Source organism: Mustela nigripes, chromosome X (assembly GCF_022355385.1).
Source record: "Mustela nigripes isolate SB6536 chromosome X, MUSNIG.SB6536, whole genome shotgun sequence".
Taxonomy (NCBI): Eukaryota; Metazoa; Chordata; class Mammalia; order Carnivora; family Mustelidae; genus Mustela; species Mustela nigripes.
Window position 1 is genome coordinate 50,982,314 of NC_081575.1, and position 20,146 is coordinate 51,002,459.

The window sequence follows — 20,146 nt, forward strand, 5'->3', positions numbered from 1 at the left end:
CCTCCTCTCTCTCTGCCTGCCTCTCTGCCTACTTGTGATCTATTAAATAAATAAAATCTTTAAAAAAATATGATTCTAGAGGGAAAGTACTTTTACATAAATACATTTTTAAACTCAGTTCCACCATAATTTTAAAGCTATGCTTAAGCATTTGCAAAATGGCATTTATATGCATCTGAAATATTTATAGCTCCTCAATTTTCTGTTATTATTAAAGTTAAATTACACTACAGAAATATAATACTGAAGAAGCTAAATTTTATTAACCTTTTATGTTTATTTCCTTTATTGCCTCCAAGCAACACTAAAACCAAAGAAATTGCTTACAACTTCCACGCAATTTTTATTCTTCCTGAAACCACTAGAGAACCCTAGAAATTCTAATTAGAATTAGCAGTTATAACCTACATATTTTATTACTATTTTAAGTTTAGTTATTATTAACTGTCATTACTTTAATTCTTATTTAATATCACTATTATCTATAATTACTACAGATTTTTAAGAAAAGTGGTATTATTTTTAGCCTTGGTATTTATAGGGCCCCAGATATCATCAAACTGAATACTAAACTACAACACACATATAAATTCTAAGAGTATATTATATACACTTAAAAGTATTAACAGGGGCTTTTGAAGCTGCATCTTAAACATATTTTTTCATTAATCCAGAGAGCATTGGGAGATATAGTTTGTCACACAGCATCATTACAGCTTGTAAGAACCTACATATTATAATCATGGGAACACAGAATTTGGGAACTAGAATACCTTAGAGATTAAGAATTCATACTAATCTGGAAATCATCATATCTTGCCTAAACTACTAGTGGTTTATTCGCAACCAATGCTTTCCAACATCACCTATCATGTTCCCATCACCTATCCATCTGCCAAAGGCCTCATTAATAGCTTATAACCAAAATATCATGTTGCTAATGATTAAAGAACAAAACCCCATTTCCCAGGTATGAAATTTGCCTTACCAGTTTCACCTCCAAGTCCCAACTCAATAGGCTGTGGTTTCAACAGCTACACCTGACCCAGTATGTACCTCATCCCACCTCATCCCATACTTTTCTAATGGTGTCTTCTGCCTAGAATGTCTTTTTCCTTCTTTCCCTATAAAATTCTACTTAAATTTCAAGGCCCAGCTCAAATTATATCGCCTATGGGATTTTCCCTTTCCCTACTCCAATATTAATTGTATTTCCACCCTGCATTCCTGTGCAAAAATATCTATGTTATCATCTAATATAACTTGACTAAATGTAATGTACCTCTTCCTCTCTCCCTCATTAGATGGTAAGTTTCCTGGTGCAGGAGGAACAAGACCTTCATTTCTCTCCCTCCCACTGAGTACCTTTCATATAATCAGTACTCTACAAATATAAATTAAATTACATGAGATACATTCTCTCCTAAATTAGAAATAATCTGGTTTATTAACATAAAATTAAAAATCACTTAAGTAATTCAAATAGAAAGTATAATTTGATGGTAATTTCACATATTAAGTATTTACACATTTAAATATTATAGTAATCAGAGGTATTTTAAAACGTCTCTTGGGGTGTCTGATTGGCTCAGTCACAGGTTATGCACCAGCTCCTGATTGCAGCTCAGGTCATGATCTCAGGGTCCTGAGACTGAGCCACATGGCTAGCTCCAACTCATCAGTGGGGGTGTGCTTGAGAATTCTTTCCCTCTCTCTCCCTCTTTCTCTCTCTATCCCTCTTCTCCTCCCCCACCACTCTTGTGATCTCCCTCTCTCTTAAATAAATAAATTAAAAAAAAAAAACTCCTTTCTATTCATCAATCTGAAGCACTTTGAACTCTTAAGTGAAACATTTTCTTAACACAGAATAACAATGTTTTCAGTGCATTTAGGAAAAATAAGACATGAGCTCTCCAAACCCTTGCAACAGGAGAGAATTCTCAAAAGATTTTGGGACACTAGGTCTAAGAGCTTTGGAAATAAGTCTTAGAAACAATGAGTGTGTTCCTCCCTCCAGAATGCAACTGAGTGAGTGGCAAGCAACAGCAAAATGGGAAAGAAAGTGGTTCCTGGAGATAGGAAAGCTAGGAAAATGTGTTTGGAGTTCACTGGAGCCAGAGCCTCCTAATTTCTTACTGATCCTGCCATCTATTGGCCAAATTATGATACAGCAAGTGACAAGGAACTTCAGCTGTTATAGTAAGTTCAATCAATAGTTACTAAGTGTCATTAAAATAAATGTCTGGAATATGCTATGATGCCTAATTATTCCTTTAAATGTCCTTTTGAAAAACAAATATTGGGGTGCCCAGGTTGCTCAGTGGGTTAGGGCCTCTGCCTTCGGCTCAGGTTATGATCTCAGGGTCCTGCAATCAAGCCCCGCAACGGGGCTCTGCTCAGTAAGGAGCCTGCTTCCCTTCCTCTCTCTCTCTCTGCCTACTCATGATCTCTGTCAAATAAATAAAATCTTAAAAAAAGAAAGAAAAAGAAATCTTAGTAAAAGTAATATTACTGAAAGGTGTTCCTGACCTGCTTTGTACTCAAATACTCAAAATTAGGAAAGTAATAGTACTAGTATCACACATAAAATTCAGAGAATCTGAGCTAAGAACTGGTATGCAGTGTTCTTAGCAGTGAGTAGATGAGAGCCTTTATATAACTTTTATTAAGTTTTAGCACCTGTAATAAGAATTGCTTCTATTGTAACTGACTGGCTCTACCAAGTGCTGGAAATTCTCTTGCTGAATTAATAGCTGTATTAAGTGTCAACAACTGAAGCAAAACACACACACACACAGCATCATGCTAAATGAAAGGGAAAGGGGAATTAATATTTGTTAAGTGCCTACTATACTAAAAACTGTGCTGGGTGCGTTGAATATATAACCTTATTTAATTCTCACAACACTAATAGATAAACATTAGTCTACTCATTTTATGGATGAGAAAATTCAGTCTTAGAGGTTACAAGCATTATAGCTGGAATGAAAGTGTGACTCCATTTCTTAAAGCTTTTTCCACCATATCACACTACCTTTATAAACTCTCTAATGGATTTTATACTTACCTCTACGTCTCAAAGGTCATTTTCTTCAGTTGTAAAATAAGAGTCCAGACTAATCATTTCTATGGTTCAGACTAACTCTAAAATTTCACAAAATCTATGATTCTTGTGGGACTCAATACAAATACATGGATAAGTAAAAGAGCAACTGCTCAATATAAACTGTTCAAAGAACTGGAGGGAGACGGCCACAGAAAAGTAAATAAAAATTGCCTTTGAATATAATAAAAGCTGTTCACCTTCACTCTGAATGTAAGAAATTAAAATTATAACATGGATGATTTACCATTTTCACCTCTGAGATGGACAAAGATTGCAGGGAAACAGATACTCATATATATTTTAAGTGCCACTATAGATACAAATTCTTTGGAAGGCAATTTGGTAATATATATCAAAATTATAAATGTATACAGCATTTAATCCAGGAATTTCACTTCTAGACTTTGTCCTACAAATAGAGCTTATGTGCTCAAAGGTATATGCAGATACGCATTCACCACAGCATTGCTTGAAATACCAAAAGAGGCTGGAATTAATCTAAATACCCATTCACTGGGGACTGGTTCAATAAATTAGGATAAGTCCATACCACCAAATTCTATGCAGTTTGCCAAAAGAACGTAGTAGATGAACACAAGGTATTATGGATAACATCCAAGTACATAAAGTAAAAACAGCAAGAAGTAAAAAACAAAAATGATAAATATACATATGCATCTAGAAGCATGGACTATTTCTAGGAGACAAAGTGAGAAATTAGTAACAGAGGTTTTCTCTGGGGAAGAAGCTGTAAATCTGGGATTGAAGGGGTAAGCTTATTATGCTCCCTTTTATTTTTTTTTTTCTGTGTATATACTGTGATATAGGCATTTTTACCTTTTTTAATTTAAAAAAGTGTTTATAACAAATAGTCTCTGGAGTCACTGAAGAACCCTTTTAATGTGAAGGTTACTTATAAGAAAAAAAAAGTACTAATGCCAAGAATTTTCAAAATGTCAGATTTCTTCTAATTACCTCTATTTCGGTGTGTGTGTGTGTGTGTGTGTGTGTGTGTGTGAACTTCAATCTACAAGCAACAACAAATACAGCACAAGCACCTCCAATGTGCAAGATATGACAGAACGTCTGAAAAGGAGTATTATTCACCTCTCTCAGTCTTTCTCTCTCTCTCTCTCAATCTTCCAAAATTCAGATTCTCACATTCTAGAGCATGCTGTGACAAATCATACAAATGAATGGTAAAGCTCCCAATTCCAAGGGTTGGGCATATGGAATATATTAATTTCTTAGTTGTGGAGACTCATCCATACTGAAAATATCATATGCTTATTTGAACTATCAATTCTGCAGTATTTGTAAAATAGTACTTAAAATACCAAAAATTCACAAATCCTAATAACTATGAGATTGAGAAGTTACCTATATAGTATCAAAATTATGTGTAAAATTCACAAGAGGTTAAGTATCTAATCATAAACAAAGCACTCTATTTTCAAATCAGTAAAATATACTTATTAGCTACCAGATTTTGATTTTATTCCAGAAAATTTGTTTGTAGGGAAAAACTATAGAATTTCCTAGAAAAGCAAACTGATAAGTAGTATAAATGTAAGAGGAAAGACTATGTACTATTGGCCAAATCTCATTCCAATTTCATGAAAATTTCTAGGCTATTAGTATTCTGTTACATTGTTTTCCCTTACATAGTAAATTGACAAATTTATTTCCTCTACTTCTCAGTAAAAATAATAACTATAATAGAGGAGTATACTTCACATATTAAGCAATAAAAACAAACCAACATTTTCAGATGAATAGTAATACTTAATGAAAAACAAGACTAAAAGGAGTGGTGCCTGAGTGGCTCAGTTGCTTAAGCTTCTGAATTCAGCTCAAGTCATGATCTCAGATCCTGGGATTGAGCCCCATATCAGGATTACTGCTGAGAGGGCAGTCTGCTTCTCCCTTTCCTTCTCCCTCTGTTCCTCCCCCATTTGTGCGTGTTGCAAACTCTCTCTCTCAAATAAATAAAATCTTAAAAATAAAGAAAATGAGCTATCCTCCTTTAGTTGCTGGGTAAAATCATCAGTTTATGTTTGACTCTGTCCAGGGTGGACAAATTATACATGTGTATATATATTACTTAAAAATTTTAGCAAAGCACTAGACTCAATATATCAGAATAAGTATTTATATTTTTAAAAATAAGATGTACCTTTCATCTGGGTAGCAAAATTCAGTGCCAATTTTGCAAAGAGATCTGGATTTTCAAATTTGTCCTCCTTAACTTTTAACCAGAAACAGTTCTCAGATAGTTCTTTCGGTTCAATCTGAAACAAAAATAACAAAGATAAGTTTCCAAATTATTACTTCATATTTAATTCTTCAAAGAATTCAATTTCACCAAGTTCAAATGATAGTTGCTTTATTTACCTACTAACTAAATCAATTTTAGGATCTATCAAAATAAGATTAAAGTAAATATTCACTGGGGACGTCCCAGAATTCTATCAGTGTACAGGAAAGATATACAAAAGCAATTAGCCATATAGCAAATTACATTTAAGAAAGCCTTCTATTGGAAGGAATCTTAAAAATAGTTGAGTAAATGCCTCCCCCAACACATATACATTTTTTTCTGCTCTTGGATTTTTAAAAGTGAGGAAACTAAAATTCAGAAAAGTGAATTAATTCTCCATGTTTACTGACCTGGGTGAAGATAATAATCATAAAAAATCCAGCTAACATCTTATATACCTCCTATAATGTGTCAAGTGATTTGCATATATTACTTAATCTAATCATTATAATAATCCCTTGAAATATGACCTATTATTATCTCCACATTAAAGATGAGGAAACTGTGCCCCAGAAAGTTTAAGTGGCTGTCCAAACGAGCAAAGGGCAAAGATGGGAATTAAACCCAGGCAGTGTTGCTCCAGAGAACTGTGCTCTAACTACTACAGGGAAACCGAAGATTAGAACTGTGTATTTTGCAGTACACTATGATGCTTTGTGTTATATTAGTACCATTTCACTGTATGTTTAAATACTAAATGAATGTATCATTAAACATTTATACAGAGACAACTGGACCAACAGCATCTGGATCATATAGTTTGGTGGAATGTACGTAATAAACAATAACCACATTCTAAAAATGTTAGTATCTCATTTACTCTTATGAGCAAAGCATGAGTATATATTCTTAACTAAAAACTGGTTTAACCATGATTCTGGTTAAACCAACTTACTATGTAGACACTGTCACATTTCATTCTAAGTATGTTCTTGGAGGAGTCATTTCCCCAAACTGTGGTCTGGAAAATTGTATTATTTTTCCTTTTCCCTTGATTTCAGGTCAGGCTGTGATCTCAGGGTCATGAGATCAAGCTTCATATCAGGCTCAGGCATGGAGCCTACTTAAAGTTCTCTCTCCCTTCCCCTCTGCCTCTACTCTCCTCACATTCTTTATCTCTCTCAAAAAAAAAAAAAAAAGGAAAGAAAAGAAAAAAGAAAGCAAAATAACATTCAATAGAAAAAATCGCTTTATATATTACATAAAGAATAATTAGGTTATATCACTACAGAATATTGCCACCTATTCCACACTATCTAAATATTTAAAACTACAACAAGAAAAGGGTGCCTGGGTGGTTCAGTTGGTTAAGTGTCTGACTTCAGCACAGGTCATAATATCAGGGTCCTGGGATTGAGGCCCACATCATGCTCTAAGCTCAGTGAGGAGTCTGCTTGTCCCTCACCCTTTGTCCCTTTCACTGCTCATGCTCTCTCTCTGATAAATAAAAATCTTAAAAAAAAAAAAAACTAGGACAAATTTTTTTTCTAAAAACAAAAATAGCTATAAAAAAAAGGCTCAATAATTAAGATTATATTTAAGAATGTTATAGTACTTAACAACACTACAAGAACCAAAATCATGTTTCATTTAGTGATATATTTTATATGCTATTCTCTAGCACTATTTTCACTTTGGTTTTCCTTTTGACTTCTACATTAATTTCGAATTATCTATGGAGTTTCCAATTCGCAAGGTACTAGACTGAAAGATAAACGTAAGATGGTGAACTCACAAAGGAAAGCATGAGTCAGCAGTCATCTTCTCAAGCATTATGCAATACTTATATGCAGCAATAGTTATTCACATATTAATGATCAACTATGACTGGAAAAGCCAAAATAATCTAGTGATAAAAATAACGGGTCAAATAATCTAGTCTAGTCATAGCCATAATCACCTTTGACCAATTGATTCTCTTCATAGGCACCTCAGGTTTATATAATTTCTTCTGCTTCATCCCATAAGGCAGATCAAGAGGTACTTCTGGGAACGGAAGAATTCCTCCTCCAAGGGGAAATGGTGGAGGAGGTCCCCCAAACAAAGGTGGTGGTGGTGGTATGCCAATCATTCCAGGTAAAGGAGGTGGAGGAGGAGGGAGAGCTCCTCCAGGTAGAGGTGGTGCTGGTGGAGGTGGTGGTGGTGGTGGTGGTGGGGATGACCCACCACCAGGCAAGAGAGGTGGTGGAGGAGGGCCTGGAATTCCTGATGAACCTGAGAGTCCATATCCCTGAAACATATGTAATACAATGTTTAAATGTTTATAGTAAAATAGAACAACAAAGAAACTTATCAGTAGACATTTGGGGTTTTACATTACATACACTATATTTAATTTAATAACATCAAAGGACTTAATAGTAACTGAAAGAGACACCCATAGATTTTTGATAAGCATTATAAACTCTGTATAATGACTACTTCTGCTAACACCCTATAAAAGTTGGCATCCTTAAAGATTTTGTGAAACACTCCTCCAAAAAAATAAAAAATTACCTTCCATTATAAATATATGCAAAGAAGTACTGAAGTGACTTGAACCTATTAGACTAGCTGGTTTGAATATGAAATAATTAATACAATCATAGATCTGACTCCCTTGGAGCCCATTAGCTTCACACAGAGTCTATCTCATAGCACTACTACCATAGCAGTCTTCTAGCACCATTAATTAATACTGAGTAACATACATTTGTGTGGTAATATGGTTATCAATGTTTCTACATCTACAATTTCTTTTCATTGTTATTATAAACCTGAAATGTCAGTAGGGCATTTTTATTTAAACTTTATCTCACTGCTTATAGATGAGAAAAACATAACTACAAAAAGGTTAAATGACTAACCAAAGGTCGCAGAGTCTGAAATGAGGTTATGATTTGAATGTGGTTCTTCTTACACCTAATGTACTATAGCAGACTATTTCCTCATGGAGTCACTAGCAATGAAAAGAATTAATTCACACAGACTGGATTATGAAGACTTACTTCTTACTTACTTCTACCACCAGAAATTAACTTCAACCTCATTCTCTAATGATAATGGATAACAAATGAAGGACAGCTTCTCATTCCAGTCTACTTTTTACGTTAATCTGTACTTGTTTCTTTAAACCATTACTGGTCACAATGGTTCAATTCTAATATAAATGAACATGAAAGTGAACTTGGTAATTATAAACATTCCTAAGAAAATCCTACCAATGAACAGATGTATTCATAATCAAGATATGACATTAGATGAAGTGAATGAAAAGTTTAAAATTATAAGATTTCTTGGCATAATGTTATTTTTATTTGGGGGGGAAAAAGTCTTATCTTTACTAATGTGAATTTCCAAGTTGGAGTACTTAATTATACTAACTAAACTTGGGAATAGCTTTACAAAATAAAGTTGAAGTATATTTTAAGAATAATAAAATTTAAGGACTGACCTATTTATAAGATTAAAAATTAACAATCATAGAATCATGGAATTGTTTCTCTTACTATTTAATATGAACTGTCCAAATATTTTATTCATATTTATGATGTTTATGTGTGTATACACATATATACAATTGAAATATTTTTACATTCAACAAATGATAATCTTCCCCTGGAATGCAATCCTGTCCTGAAATTAGTAAAAAGTACAGTATTCAAAATTATTTTCATTTATTTTAATGCAGCAAAATTACAGGAAACATTTTTACAATCTGGATGGAGATCAAAGAAATTGTGGAGAAAATCAAAATAAGTTTTCTGAAAAGTTTTAGAAATTAGAAATGACAAGTTTTATGTATAAATGGATATGCTGAATACTTTGAAAGGTAAAATGTATATCTAATTTTTATTAGAAAAGCAAATTTATAAATAAAATCTTTTAAAAAAATAAAAGAGAGCAAAATTGTATTTGTTAACATCAAATTTTTACACTATTAGATCATATCTATGATACAAAATGTGTGGAGCCGTAAGAATGCTATCTCTTTTAACAGTTATTCAAGTTAAATGCATGTTTCACAAATTTAAAAGAATATCATATAAATGCCACCAGCTTTTAAAAATCAAATCATTATTAGTCATTCTCTTCCCCCTCATGAACAATTAGAAATGTAACAATTAAATTAGGCTATGACAGAGTATTGAGAATTGAATATAGCTAATGAATAATTTAGTATTTGGCACAATTTTGGGTATGCTAGAAAAGACTGTGTGACTCTGCATTTTTACAGATCAGTTAATTTAATAATAAATTATTATTATGCAACCACTCACGAAATAGTAAGGCCCTGTAGTAGAGTGACACTGAGAAATGTCACCACTTCTGGTTGGAGGGAGGCAAAAACAAAATGAGTTCTCAGAGATATGGAAAGGGAAGTCAGATTATACAAAAAAGGATAAAGATTTAATGAAAAATTATCAAATATTATAGATAAGTGAAACAGACTAAGGGAAGCAAAAGGCACTGTGCTGAATAATTTGGAGTTCATCAGTGACTTCTGAAGTCATTTCTCAGTAGACTGATTGATACAAATGTAGTCCATCAGTCAATATCCACTAAGCATGCAATATGTAAAGAGGTGTTAGGAAAACAAAACAACCAACAACCAACAACAACAACAACAACAAAAACACAGGCCCCAAATGGCATCAGTTAGGCTGATTCACGAACCAGAGATTAATACATAATCTAACTGCAGTTTGAAGAAATAGTCTTAACAGGTGAATCAAGAACTTTCAAATCAGGACACCATAAGTCAGCCACAGAAGTCCTCTCCACCAGGCCCTAAGGGAAAGTGGCAGGGACTAAATGATATTTTCCTTTCCCTAATAACTTGTTGCCCTACCCTCTTTCCACAAAAACCTTTCATTTTGTACAACCCCTTGGAGTTTCCCTTTGCTTACTAAATGGAATGATGCCAAATTCATAAATCATTTAATAAGGCCAACTAGACCATAAAAAATTATGTAGTTGAATTTTGTGTATTAATGAGCATTTTTTTCTTCCATTTTATTTTCTCAATCATTGTTTTCATCAATGGGCTTTAAAGGTTAAAATGCATGGTAAAAACTAAAAAGAAAATGCATATATAGAAAAAGAACATTTTTCTACCAACACTGGTAATCTCCATTTCTTAATAACCATTTAAAACATTAAAAGTGTGAGGGTGTTTAAAAATAAAAATAAATAAAAAAGTGTTGAGAAGACTTAAAAGTGTTGAGAAGACCCCATAACTAAGAACTTGAGTGTATATGAGTGCTTTTGATCATAGGTGATGCAGTAAGAAATGCAAAATTTCTAGGTTTTTGAAATTATGCATCCAATTTTTCAAATTGTCAAAATACTTTTGTCTCAGAATAGTATTGATTGTGTAATGAAGTCCATTAAAACTATTTAGGGAAGTTTAAGCAGCTAACACCTTATTTTTATCCAAACAGTAAAATTACTTATTGTCCTGGAAAATTAAATCTGTGGAGTTAGTTCAACTAAAATGCAAAACTGCCAGAAAGTCTGGTTCTGGTCACATTTTTACCTCCATCTAACAAGATAATTTTCTACCATCAAACTCACTGTGATGTGACATAAAGTCTGTATCTTCATTCATTACCTGGGTTCGAAGTTGCTGGATTTCTGTTTCAAGCTCTTTAATTTTTTCTTCTCTTCTTTGAAGCTCAGCTTGAGCTTCCTGTCGAGCTGTAAATTCTTCATCAAACTGCAATGATCACCACCATAAATGTACACTTAATAACATAGTTTTGAGAAAGTTTTAAACAACTTTATTCATTAAGTAAGTGGAGTGTCTTTTGCTTCACTGAATTCCCAGGTCATTCAGAAAATCAAAGCTCCAGATCTCTTTCATAAATAACACTTAAGCACACCTGTTGTGGTGGGTTACTGAGTATGGTGTTAGTAAAAAGGAAATATGGAAGCTACCCAAGGTTAAAAAACCCATTATCAGAAAGCAAAAAAGAAAGAAAGAAAAAAAATTATTTTTCTAAAGATTTACTCATTTATTTTAGAGAGAAGTGTTTAGGGAGGGGCAGAGAGAGAAAATCTTCATGCAGATTTTCCAGTGTGCACAGAGCCAGACATGGGACTCCATCTCACCACACGAGACCATGACCTGAGCAAAAACCAAGAGTGGTACGCTGAACCAAATGACTTACCCAGGCACTCCCCAAACAAAATTTGAAAAGGGTGGACTAAGAAGATTCTCTTCACATATAATGGGAATTTATATTTTTTTGTTATTGAAAAAAGGTTTCAGAAATATTTTCTTAAATGTTTCATCCCATACATTTAACTTTATCGAATTAGAAAATGAAACCTAAAAATTCACCATAAAGAAGTTCAACTCTGTAACTATATTTAACCTTGAAAAGGGAACATACTTTTTACAAGGCTCAAATGATTGTACAGTAATACAAATTATAATATTTCTATTATAATCTTAATTGTCTAGCGTCCCAAAAGTGGTATTTCACAAAATCTGACAGTAGAATGATGTATGTATAGCCTAAATACAATTCTCCTTCAGCTGCTTAACCAAAACACTTGCATAAAATACTAAAAGAGATAAAATGAAAGGTTAAATTATGATGTACTGGGGGTAGGGGCTAAGATGGCGGAGGAATGGGGGAAACCAATGTTTGCCTCATTCTTCAAATACAACTACCATGAATATCAAATCTTTTTGAAGTCAAGAAATCATTAAGAGGACTGAGAGACCAAACTGCACAACTACAGGTTGAGAAGAGCCACATCGTGGAAGGTAGAAGGTGCAGAGACGTGATTTAGGGTAGAAAAGAAGTGCGATGCTGTAGGGGGCAGGGAGCCTAGATAGTGGACAGAGGAAAGAGAGAGTAAGCAGTGCAGAGGGGCCTGCACACCAAAAACACTTCCCCCAAAACCATTCACTGAGAAAATAAGAGGGGCTGATTATCGTGAGTTATTACAATCAACAGAGATAAAATACTTAAGTTTTAAAAGTCTACACCATGGTCAGTGTAGAGTCTGGTGGATGCAGGGATACACCTGTGGAGGAGGCAGAGGCCTGGGAGCAGATGGCACAATCTGAGGATCCCCTGGGACGCATTAGAAGAGAAAGTTCCTCCTTCTTGGAGTGCATCTGCTAGAGGAGGCACTGCCCCTCCAGGGACAAAAGAGCCAGCAGGTCTCATTTTGCTGCCCAGTTTCTTAGCATAGGGACAGAGACACCTGCTGAGGGCAGCTAACATGGATACTGGCTTACTGCTGCACTTTACTCTAAACTACAAGCTCCTGCATGTTGGTGCAACTGCACTTATGGGAAAAACTGACGCCAGCCCAGCATGGCATGACACTCCCTCAGAGAATAAGCATGGGTCCAGGCTTAACAGATTCCAAAATTTAGGAGTTTTGAAACTCAGCTGATGTGCCGGAGATAAAACACAGGTGCACTGTGCTGCTGGGCAGGTAGATGGCTGGGACACATAAAGGGTGAATATAGGGATCTGAGAGAAGTCTGGGACACACAAGAAAATATATTTTGGTCCTCTGTGAGGGCTTCCCAGACATTGGCAAGCACGAACTCCCCACAACGGGAACAAGGGAGAGGACTGGTGCCATTTTTATCCACCCACCCATCAGCATGGACTGACTTCAGGGAGTACCACAGGGCTCACAGCAGAGGCCTGAAGCATCTACACCAAACCCTACAACCCCACATACTCTGCAGATGCTTCTTTAGTAGGGCAAGTATGCCTGAGAACCAACGCAGTGGGACACATCCCCAGGAACACCAGCATAAACCCCCCATACCCACGAAGTCTACCGACCACAGAGTACTACAGAGCTTCAGCTCTAATGGAAAGGGGATCTCTTAACAAATAGGCCTGAGCACACCTAGGTAAAACTCACCACATAATGGACAAGATCCAAACACTCCCAATTTGAGGCAAGGAGAAATTCTGCAAAGGACTGACCTGGGAAAAAGAATAGCCAAAAAACAACAGCAGAGGACACACAGCATACACCAGGAGCAGTTCCTGAAGTGCCAGGCCCTGGAGTATATATGACTTCTCCTTAATAAAGCCATTACTCTCAGGAACAGGAACATAAGAGTCTTTCCTAACAGAGAGGAAGACAGAGACCTACACAAAATACCAAAATGGAGGAATTCATCCAAAAAGAAAGAACAAAAAAAAGTCACGGTCAGGGATCTACTAGAAACAGATATAAGTAATATGCCTGATTCAGAATTTAACAGAAACATCATAAGGATACTATCTTGGCTTGAGAAAAAGACAGAAGACACCAAGGAGTCCCTTACCACAGAGATAAGAGACTAAAAAACTAGTCATGCCAAAATAAAAAATGCTATAACCAAGATGTGAAACCCACCGGATATAATGATCCATAAGAATGAAAGAAGCTGGAGAACAAGTAAGTGATACAGATAAAACTATGGAAAATAATGAAGTTAAAAAGAAGGGAAGAAAAACGTTTGATCATGAATACAGACTTAGATAGACTCAGCAGAGTCCATAAACCACAATGACATTTGTATTACAGGAGTCTCAGAAGAAGAAGAGAGATAAAATGGGGCAGAAAGTTTAACTGAGAAAATAATAGCAGAAAAATTCCCTTATCTGGGGAACAAAACAGACATCCAAATCCAGGAGGCACAGAGAATGCCCATCAAAAACAAAAGCAGGCAAACACCAGACATATCACACTAAAATTTATAAAATACAGAGATAAGAAAAAAATCCTAAAAGCAGCAGGGGAAAATAAATCTGTAACTTACAAGGGAAGATTAATAAGGTTAACAACAAACTTGTCCACAAAAAGTTGGCTGGCCATAAGAGTGTGCCATTATATATTCAATATGCTTAATACAAAAAATATGCAGCTAAGAATATTCTATCCATCAAAGCTGCCATTCAGAATAGAAAGAGAGATAGTTTCCCAGGCAAACAAAAACTAAAGGAATTCATGATCACTAAACTAACCCAGCAAGAAATATCAAAGGGGATGCTTTGAGTAGGAAAGACCAAAGACTAGAAGAACAGAAAAAATCTCCAAACAACAAAATTACAAGTAATGCAATGGCACAAAATGCATATCCATCAAAAATTATTCTGAATTCAAAGGACTAAGTGCTCCAATCAAAAGATACAGGGTATCAGAATTAATTAAAAACATGATATTCTAAAACCTTTGAGAAGCAGTAAAAGCAGCCATGAGAGGGAAATAATATCAATACAGGCCTACCTCCAGAGGCAAAAAAACTCTCAAATATACTAACAAACCTTACACCTAAAGGAGCTAGAAAAGGAACAGCAAATAAATCCTAAAGTCAGCTGTAAAAGGAAAATAATAAAGAACAGAACAGAAATAAATAATATAGAAATAAAAAAATAGAACATATCAATGACACTAGGAGCTTGATCCTTGAAAGAATAAAATTAATAAACCCCTAGTCACAGTTATCAAAAAGAAAAGAGAAAGGAACCAAATAAATAAAATCACAAATGAGAAAGTAGAGATCACCACCACCACAGAAACACAATTTTAAGAGACTATTATGAAAAATTATATGCTGACAAATTAGAAAATCTGGAAGAAACAGATAAATTTCTAGATACACATAAACCACCAAGACTAAAATAGGAAGAAATAAAGTACTTAAAACAGACTGATAACCAGAGAAGAAATTGAATCAAAAATCAAAAAGCTCCCAGCAAACAAAATACTGGTGGGGGGAGGGGGGGTGCAGATGGCTTCCCAGGGGAATTCTGCCGGATATTTAAAGACGACTTAATACCTATACTTCTCAAATTGTTCCAAAAAATAGAAGTAGAAGGAAAACTTCCAAATTCATTCTATGAAGCCAGCATTGCCTCAATTCCAAAACTAGACAAAGACCCCATTAAAAAGAGAATAAATGGTAACTATTCCTCATGAACATGGATATAAAAATTCTCACCAAAATACTAGCAAATAAAATCCAACAGTACATTAAAAGAATGATTCAACACAATCAAGTAGCATTTATTCCCGGGTTGCAAGGACGGTTTAATATTCACAAATCAATCAATGTGATATACCACATTAATAAAAGAAAGGATAACAACCATATGATCCTCTCAATAGATGCAGAAACAGCAACTGTCAAAGTACAGGATCCATACTTGATAAAAACACTCAACAAAGTAGAGATAGAGGGAACACATCTCAACATCATAAAGACTATATATGAAGGATCCACAACTAGTATCATCCTCAATGGGGACAAACTAAAAGCTTCTCCTCTAAGTTAAGAAATATAACAGGGATATCCACTCTCATCATTTGTTCAACATAGGAACAACATTTGTTCCATAGTTGGAAGTCCTAGCCTCAGCAATTACATAACAAAAATAAATAAAAGGCATCCAAATTGACAAGGAAGAAGTCAAACTTTCACTCTTCATAGACTACATTTTTATTTATGTAGAACAGCCAAAAGACTGTACCAAAAAATTGCCAGTATGGATACATGAGGTCAGTAAAACCACTGGAAACAAAAACAATGTACAGAAATGTGTTTCATATTTGTACATGAATTATGAAGCAACAGAAAGAGATATCAAGAAAATGATCCCATTTACAACTGCACCGAAAGCCACAAGATACCTAAGAATAAACCTAACCAAAGAGGCTAAACATCTGTACTCTAAAAACTACAGAACATTTCTGAAACAAATTGAAGAGGACACAAAGAAATGGAAAAACATTCCATGTTCATGAACTGGAAGAAGAAATATCATTAAAATGTCTATACTACACAAAGCAATCTACACATTCAATGCAATCCCTATCAAAATGCCATCAGTATTTTTCACAGAGCTAGAACAAGCAATCGTAAAATTTGTATGGAACCACAAAAGACCCCGAATAGCCAAAACAGTCTTGAAAAAGCAAAGCAAAGATGCAGGCTTCACAATTCCGGACTTCAAACTATATGACAAAACTGTAATTATCAAGATAGTATGATACTGTCACAAAAGCAGATACATCAATTAATGGAACACAGCAGAAAACCCAGGAATGGACCCATAACTATATGGTCAATGAAACTTTGATAAAGCAGGAAAGATTATCCAATGGAAGAAAGTCTCTTCAACAAATAGTGTTGGGGAAACTGGGCAGTATCATGAAAAAAGAATGAAACTGGACCACTTTCAGTCAGAGAAGGAAATGCTATGATTTCACTCTTATGTGGAATTTAAGAAACAAAACAGATGCACATAAGGGAAAGAAAACTTAAAAAGAGAGGAAGGCAAACCATAAGAGATACTCTTAGCTATGAAGAACAAACTGAAGGTTGCTGGAGGGGTGGTAGGAAGGATGGCCTAAATTAGTGATGGGTATTAAGAAGGACATAGCTTGTGATGACCCTAAGATTTTTAAAGAGAATTTTAAATGTGCTACTTAAAACAAGAACATCACAAATATAAAGGTCTATTAAAATGACAATTTCACACAAACATTTTATGCTCGGGCTCTGAAAATCTAATCTAGTAACTGAAAGAGCAAAGGCATTTCTTATATGTGATGAGTCACTAAATTCTACTGTAAACTAAGATTACACTATATGTAAAATAACTAGAATTTAATTAAAAACTTGAAACATACATATATACATACATACATACATATATTCACAATGGTGTGCTAAGCAGGAGAGACCATCTCCATGGTGAATATCCATTTACTTCATCCTGCCCATCCCTTACCTCAGTCAGGGCACCAAGCCGAAACAAACAAGCCTGAATACATAGAGTAAATACTGCTTACGTTCATCTATAGAATATATGCCCTTTATTATCTATGTCACTACAAGTCATTTTAGAAGGCTATATATTATTCCAATTATATTATTACTGTTTCTAAAATTAATGTATCTTATTGTCTAGAATTGTCTTTAGAGTTTGTGGAACAATAAAAAAGCATTTTCACTGTTAATAAATACTCATCCTCACAGATTTGACCTTTGAAAATTTAAAAAATGTCAAACAGATCCCAGTCTGAAGAAAGTGTGGATAATGGAATTGGATAACAATAGTGTTTGGGTCAAACATGAAACGCTAACTAATTCTTATATTCCTCTCTACCTGAGTACATGAAAAATGTTCCACAGAAATAAGTTCAAATTGTTTCTAATCTTTCAACATTTCAAACCCACCCCAGATCCTTCACAGTTAGTGAATGACCATATTTCCTGGGTCACTGAGAAGACAGAGCTTTTTCAACAGCATTATACTATTCAGTTAAGACTTATTCTGTATTTCCACCTATCCTCCCAATGTTAGATTCTTCTGTGTGTTTTTTAAGCATAATACGAACTGTACAGCTTTCCTCTATAAGTCATTTATTAGTACATTTGAAAAGAGGCACACAAATGTTTCTGTTTGTAATTTAATGTGATCTTAATCTATAAACCCATAGACTAGGAATCACAGAAGCATGAGATATGTAGGTTGGAAGACTTCTTACAAGGCCACTAAACATACCTCTTCTTTTAATGATGATAAAGTTAAGACCCAAACAGAGTAAGCAGCTTACTTAAAGTCATAGCTAATTTGTGGAAAAGCTAAGAACAGATTTTACAACTACTGCTTCTCATTCTAGCCCCTCTCAACTTTCTTTTTTTTTTCTTTTAAACTACTCTATATAGCCTTTTAAAATCACCCAGAATAAGAGGAGGCATGCAGGTAGCCACTGGGAGAACATAAATGTTTTCATTCTAAATGTTGGTGATGAGAATAAAGCACTGAACACTGAAATGCTTTTCTTTTTTTAATTATTTCAGGACTCCATTTCCCACAATACATGCTTACGGAAAATTTTACCAGATAGATCAACACAATCTGCTCCAGTCTTGTGTTGTGTAATCAAAGTACCAGTGAAAAATTAAGGAGACCCTAAGATTTTTAAAGAGAATTTTAAATGTGCTACTTAAAACAAGAACATCACAAATATAAAGGTCTATTAAAATGACAACTTCACACAAACATTTTATGCTCGGGCTCTGAAAATCTAATCTAGTAACTGAAAGAGCAAAGGCATTTCTTCAGATACCCTGAAGTACTTCAAAAATACTCTATAATTTCTAGAGTGATAGCAAAAATGATTATCTAATCTCCAAGGTAAGTCATAACTTTGAAGAGACAGCAATATGTAAGTACTTTATTTTGCTGTCAGAAGGCTGAAAACCATAGAGTTTTTAGACTTGTGCTTCAATCCTTCTCCCAGAACCAATAGGAGAGAAATATAACACGAAAGCTTCATAGGGTTTAGAAAAAAAAATGCAACTTTTGGTAGAAACTAGTACAACTGTAGTAATGCTTTCATGAAACAAGGAAAAGGCAACCTGAAATCCAAATAAAATTAAGATAGCCATAATACCTGTATTTATAAAAGGGGCATTAACAAGGAAAGAAAGGGGAACCTCAAATTCCACCAAGCCTACATGAAGTAGCAGAATCATTTAAAAGTGGTAATTAGAAATCTAAGCAGAGAGAGACAGAGAAGAAACACTGTGTCATTCTGTTACTATTTAATAACACTGTCTTTAAATAGTATGATACTTTAGGCTTGCTAAAAATCTCAGTTCTCTAAGGGAGCTACATATTGTAAGTGAGAACTGCAAGAAAGCAATGAGGGGAACCTATTCTGGTTGATTGCTACAAACTATATCCTCCCAATAAACTATTTTTATTTCATTTAACACTCTGGTAGAATATAGCTAGTATTTTTCTTTCAAAATAAAGATGAGGAGGGAACAATAGCAACTTTATCTTATCAGGAATGAAATCAATATTCTGTGATTATGTTTAATCCAGAAACATGAAGTACTATATAATATAACTGAAATAACATTTATAAAGCCTCACATAAAGAAGATAAAATAGTTATTGTGAGTAAGTTTTTGGTTTAATGATCATGGTTAACATAAGTCTTACCTTCTTTGAAAATTCCACTGCTTTTTGTTCACTTTCTTCAACTTTTGCCTTGTTCACACAAGAATCTATTAAGATTGACAAAAATGATTAGACATTATTGCATCAGATCTCTGGGCAAAAAGATGGTTGCCAGCCTATAATTCTACTGCGCAGTCAATCATTATTATGTCAATTGCTATTAAAGGTAAATCGACCCTACTACAAATAAAACATAAACTACCACAATTTTTTTGCACACTAACTAAATTAATGATAGTATTGTTGAGTCACAAAACCATGCATCCAAGAATGTATTTGACTAAATCTTCATCATTTTAGAGGTATTCAATTACTTCCCAACTTTTATAATAATGTTACTCTTTAAATTTTTTTCATTTTACTGCGAGTGGAGAGGAAACAAAGAATGTATTGTTAAGACAATTAAGACTCAAAATGACCTTTAAGATAAGGCTAGAATGGGAGACACAATAGCATTCATTAATTCAGGTTTTCTACAGAAAGATTTTACTTAGATAACTTCTGATCTGGGGCAGAATGTATTAGGTAAATAAGGAAATAAACATTAAATCTCTCAGCTCTAATCAAATATACCAGAATATAAATAACTGAAGAACCTCTTTTTGGCAATATTCTCATTATTACATATACAAGTCTATTATGTATCTAGCCATTCCATACCTATTTATCCAAAAGAAATGAAAACATATGTCTATACCTGTGTATATGAATATTCATGACAGCTTT

At 34.3% G+C, this 20,146-nt stretch overlaps 1 protein-coding gene across 1 annotated transcript in view; it reads right to left on the reverse strand.

Moving 5' to 3' along the window:
- Positions 1 to 20,146, reverse strand: part of DIAPH2 (diaphanous related formin 2) — a 987,699-nt gene that overhangs the window by 659,451 nt on the left and 308,102 nt on the right. Inside the window, exons 15-18 of the mRNA XM_059385748.1 lie at positions 19,403 to 19,467; positions 11,020 to 11,124; positions 7,327 to 7,656; positions 5,283 to 5,397 (exon numbers count right to left, since the gene is read on the reverse strand). Coding sequence (XP_059241731.1) covers positions 5,283 to 5,397; positions 7,327 to 7,656; positions 11,020 to 11,124; positions 19,403 to 19,467 — 615 coding nt within the window. The remainder of the gene's footprint in view (positions 1 to 5,282; positions 5,398 to 7,326; positions 7,657 to 11,019; positions 11,125 to 19,402; positions 19,468 to 20,146) is intronic.